Source organism: Sinocyclocheilus anshuiensis, unplaced genomic scaffold (assembly GCF_001515605.1).
Source record: "Sinocyclocheilus anshuiensis isolate Anshui unplaced genomic scaffold, SAMN03320099.WGS_v1.1 scaffold207, whole genome shotgun sequence".
In the NCBI taxonomy this organism is placed as follows: Eukaryota; Metazoa; Chordata; class Actinopteri; order Cypriniformes; family Cyprinidae; genus Sinocyclocheilus; species Sinocyclocheilus anshuiensis.
Window position 1 is genome coordinate 213323 of NW_015551045.1, and position 4674 is coordinate 217996.

General features: G+C 38.2%; 2 protein-coding genes across 2 annotated transcripts in view; both read left to right on the top strand.

Moving 5' to 3' along the window:
* LOC107661755 (coronin-7-like) overlaps nt 1–1011 on the top strand; it is a 185599-nt gene extending 184588 nt beyond the window's left edge. Inside the window, exons 25-26 of the mRNA XM_016451522.1 lie at nt 721–807; nt 897–1011. Of these exons, the coding sequence (XP_016307008.1) occupies nt 721–807; nt 897–905 (96 nt within the window). The 3' untranslated portion in view covers nt 906–1011. The remainder of the gene's footprint in view (nt 1–720; nt 808–896) is intronic.
* Nucleotides 1012–3682: 2671 nt separating this feature from the next.
* LOC107661805 (mitochondrial import inner membrane translocase subunit tim16-like) overlaps nt 3683–4674 on the top strand; it is a 2624-nt gene continuing 1632 nt past the window's right edge. The window contains exons 1-2 of the mRNA XM_016451572.1: nt 3683–3791; nt 4242–4326. Coding sequence (XP_016307058.1) covers nt 3789–3791; nt 4242–4326 — 88 coding nt within the window. The 5' untranslated portion in view covers nt 3683–3788. The remainder of the gene's footprint in view (nt 3792–4241; nt 4327–4674) is intronic.

Sequence of the window (4674 nt, forward strand, 5' to 3'; positions counted from 1 at the left end):
ATCTATCTATCTATCTATCTATCTATCTATCTATCTATCTATCTATCTATCTATCTATCTATATGTCTGTCTGTCCTTGTCTGTCTATTTATCTGTCTATCTATCTTTCTATCCATCTGTCTGTCTGTCTGTCTATCTATCTGTCTATCTATCTATCTATCTATCTGTCTGTCTGTCTGTCTACAGTATATCTCTGTCTATTGTTAGCTCATACATTCATTCGTTCATTCTATCTATCTGTCTGTCTGTCCTTGTCTATCTATCTATCTATCTATCTATCTATCTATCTATCTGTCTGTCTGTCTGTCTGTCTACAGTATATCTCTGTCTATTGTTAGCTCATACATTCATTCGTTCATTCTATCTATCTGTCTGTAGTTTGTTAGTTATTTCTGCCTATCTGTCTGTGGTTTGTTTGTTCTGTCTGTGGTTTGTTCTGTCTGTCTGTCTCTCTCTCTATCATTTGTTTATTTGTTTGTTCTTTTTGTCTGTAGATCTTTTTTTTTTGTTCTGTCTGTCATTTGTTTGTTCTGTCTATCTGTCGTTTGTTTGTTTGTTCAGTTTGTCTGTGCTTCTGTCAGTTGTTTATCCGTTCATTCTATCTGTTTATTTTTTGTTTGTTTGTTTGTTCATTTTGTCGATCTAGCGTTCTGTCTGTCTGTCCGTCGTTCATTCATTCTATCTATCTCATTCATTTGTGTGTATGTGTGTTTGTTGCAGTTGCTCAGTGCTATGGTGGCGAAGCTGGGAAACAGGGAAGATCCTCTGCCACAGGCGTCATATGAAGGTGTGGATGAAGATGAGTGGGTGAGTGAAGAACTGACCACACACACACACACCTCAGATGATTCATGACACTCTGTAAACCATCTAAATCCTGTCTGTGTGTGTTTCAGGACGACTAACACACAAGCCTTGCCTCACGGTCCAGTCAGGGTGCCAGCAGCAGACATGGGACGTACTTGCTGTATTAAAATTTTGCCATTCCAGGGTGCCAACGTACCTCTGAACCTCATAAACCAGGGCTGTCCAAACTCAGTCCTGGAGGGCTGGTGTCCTGCAGGGTTTAGCTCCAACTTGCCTCAGCACACCTGACTGAAAGTTTCTATGCCTAGTAAGAGCTTGATTAGCTGGTTCAGGTGTGTTTAATTAGGGTTGGAGCTAAACTCTGCAGGACACCGGCCCTCCAGGACCGAGTTTGGACAGCCCTGTCCTAAACGTTCCTCATCCCGACAGCTTCAGCTCCGTACAGCCTGCTGATTCACTCTCACACACTCCTCCATCTGCCTTCTAGATAACCCACCCATCATCTCTCTGCATTGGTTTAACTGGAGTATTAATATCAGTTAATAATGGTTAAAATGATTCTAGACACATGAACACATTCTAATGCATAGTTCAGACGTTCATCTCAGATGCATGACGCACATTTACAATATGACAGGGTTTTTTCTGTGTCAGTTTTAATGATGGCATCAGTTTTGTACTGCTGTATTTGACTGTATAATGACTGCATGATAACACAAGCCTTTCTCAATCTATAACACAAAACCTCTCTGGATATTTTCATTGGTGAAATGTGCACTTAATACCATCATTTGACTATTGAAATGGTTAAATGTACGTTTTACATTGATATTGTGGTAATTAGTTGGATTAAATGTCATCTCCTTTAGGTTCTTAGCAGCGTTAGATATCCTTTAATAAGTCTGGAGCACAAATGTCTGTGTACCTCTAAATCAATGATCTGGAGACTGTTGAAAACACTCCTTTTTAAACTGGGAAATACTCCTTTCTGTATATTTCCTTCTGCTCAACCTAATCAACAGTATTAACACAAATCTACTTCACAAGGGTATTTTCTCCAATAATCAGGTTTATCACAAAGCAATACAACTATTTTCTTTTTTAACAGAACGTTTACATATGCCAGGTAAGGAATCGTGCATGTTATGGCATTCGTACCGTATGATGTCCTGTGCTTGACATGTGACCATGTACTCACACATGAATGGTAGATGTTAATAGGTATGGCAATGGTCTGCTAAGTGTTTTTTTTTTTTTTATGTGAGCTCATTTTACCAATCTGGTGTTTTTGGGATGCTTTTTCACAGCACTTGTAATCGCATTCATTTTAATACTTTGCAGGCAATAATGTTTTTCACTCCTCTTTTGAATGGAATCAGTCTTGTGGGAATGTTGCCTCAAAATAAAATCTTGAGAGCTAAGAAATATGGAATTGAGTGGTGTATTTATTGATGATCATCATAATCATACTGTAATTATTACAAGTGTTATTATTATAAATTATTATCATAATCATCATCATTATTATACAATGTATTATTAATATAATCATATTGTCAGACTCATGTTTTGTGTGTGTCCTGCTCCCCATGTGCCTTCCCATGCCCTTATTTGGTTAGTTTCCTGTTCCTGTCCTGATTAGTTCATCTGTCCCAGGAGTTTCCCTTCACCCAGGTGTTTCCCTTGGTTTTATTGCTCCCAGGTGTGTCTCGTCATCCCCTCCTCCTGTGTGTATTAAATGTGTTCCCAGTCCCAAGTTCTCTGTCCGCTGTTGTACGTCTTCGTGTGAACGTCTTCCTGTGTTCGTCTCCCTCGGTGCAAATAAAGTCTTGTCAACATATTCTCCAGCGTCTCCTCGTCCCTCGTGTGTGTGTGTGCGTGCAACGTGACAGAACAGCGGACCGAACAGTAAGCGGCATCCTTTCCCCGTTTTTGATTTCCGGTTTTTGTAAGTTTTTGTTTTGCCCCTTTTTTCCCGTGCGCTCCTCCACGTCCCCATATGGAGGAGCGTTTAATTTTCATATCAGTGGCTCAAGCGAGCCCAGACCCCGTCGTCTTCGCGAGGGCGTTTGTGCCGCTCGCCCTCGCCAGCTCCCTCGAGGGGGAAACCCTCGCGACGCTGTTCCGGATCGGGATGACGTTCCACCATCCCACGGGTGTGTGTGTGTGTGTGTGTGTGTGTGTAAAATGTGTTCTCTGTCCGCTGTTGTACGTCTTGGTGTGAACGTCTTCCTGTGTTCGTCTTCCTTGGTGCAAATAAAGTCTTGTCAACATATTCTCCAGCTTCTCCTCGTCCCTCGTGTGTGTGTGCAACGTGACACATATTATGTAATTTATTGTTAATAATACAGTTTATTATTATTATTATTATTGTTATTATTATTTCTCTATATTTATTTTATATCATATTCTGGTTATAGACTCAATTCCCATCTGGTAATATTAAATATGATCCATTTCTTTTGTTTATTGTTATTATCAGTAGTAGTGTTTAATGTATTATTAATATATATATATATTTTTTTTTTTTTTTTTAAGAAGTGAATATAGACAAGTTTCGCATCTGGTAATATTAAATATATTCCATTACTTCTGTTTTGTTATTATTATTATTACAACATTTACAAGGCACAATAAGAATAAAATGTAGAGAGTTACAGTACAAGAAACTCTAAAATTAAAACACATCATATTATATTATAAATAGTAAGCCATAGTATTACAAGGGATTCTATTATTAAGAGTTTTTTTCAAAGAATGTAAATATAGGTCATCAATTTTCTCCACGAGTCACGACCGCACGCCTCTGTTGAATCTGCCAGCGGGTCATGAACGTCCTCCAGCCGGCAGGTGGCAGTGTGCGTGTTGTGTGTGTTCGCCTCGGTTCTTCGCCGGCTTCATCAACCTTGATGGAGCTACACGTGAAAAAAAAAACATTTGTCCTAAACTGAGCTGTTTCACATCAACACAGCAGATCAGTCATGGTATGTTCAGATATTCATATACCGATCATCATCATCATCATTTTATTATTTCATGACGGTAGCTCTGTATTTCATCTCTAGAAATGCTAATAATGGATCATTCCGTTTCAGATTATCTTATGCAACGACCTTGTATTTCATTTTCATAGTAGGATTAATGTCATATTACATTTTGAACAGAATATGGTTGCATGAACGATTAATGAATTTTAATGACCGCAGAAGTAATGTAACAATGCTGTGTATTTGTGAAGCTGTGAATTCAATATAGCTAACTTACATTATTTCACTTATTATGGCACATTATTTATTATGAAACATTTGAATGGAAACGTTTTATTCTGGAACAAGAAAGTGTCGGTCTAATGTGTCATTTGCCTTCCTTGCAAACTTTGTAACCTCTCGCAATGCAATTGTATGACACTTTTAAATGTTTTTGTGTTCACACAGGCCAAATATCTGGCTCAGGTCGTTGTGATGGGGGCTCAGGTGGTCGGACGAGCTTTTGCAAGAGCTTTACGTCAAGAATTTGCAGGTCGATACAAAGAAATGCTATTTTATGTCTATTTATTAATAGTATATTAACTGTATTAATATTAATATTCGGTTACACTTTACTTGAAGGGGTGTGCATAAGACTGACATGACACCTTCATAATCATGACATGACACCTACAATGAATATGAAGGTTTTTTATGCATGTTTATGACAACTGTCATTAAGTGTCATTCGCTCAGTTATGTAATTTTTAATGCAAAGATGACATTGTTTGAGATGTCTTTGTTATGGGCTATGGTTAGGGGTAGGGTTAGGTCAAATAATGTCATATTTGCATTAAAAATGACATAACTGAGCGAATGACACTTAATGACAGTTGTCATA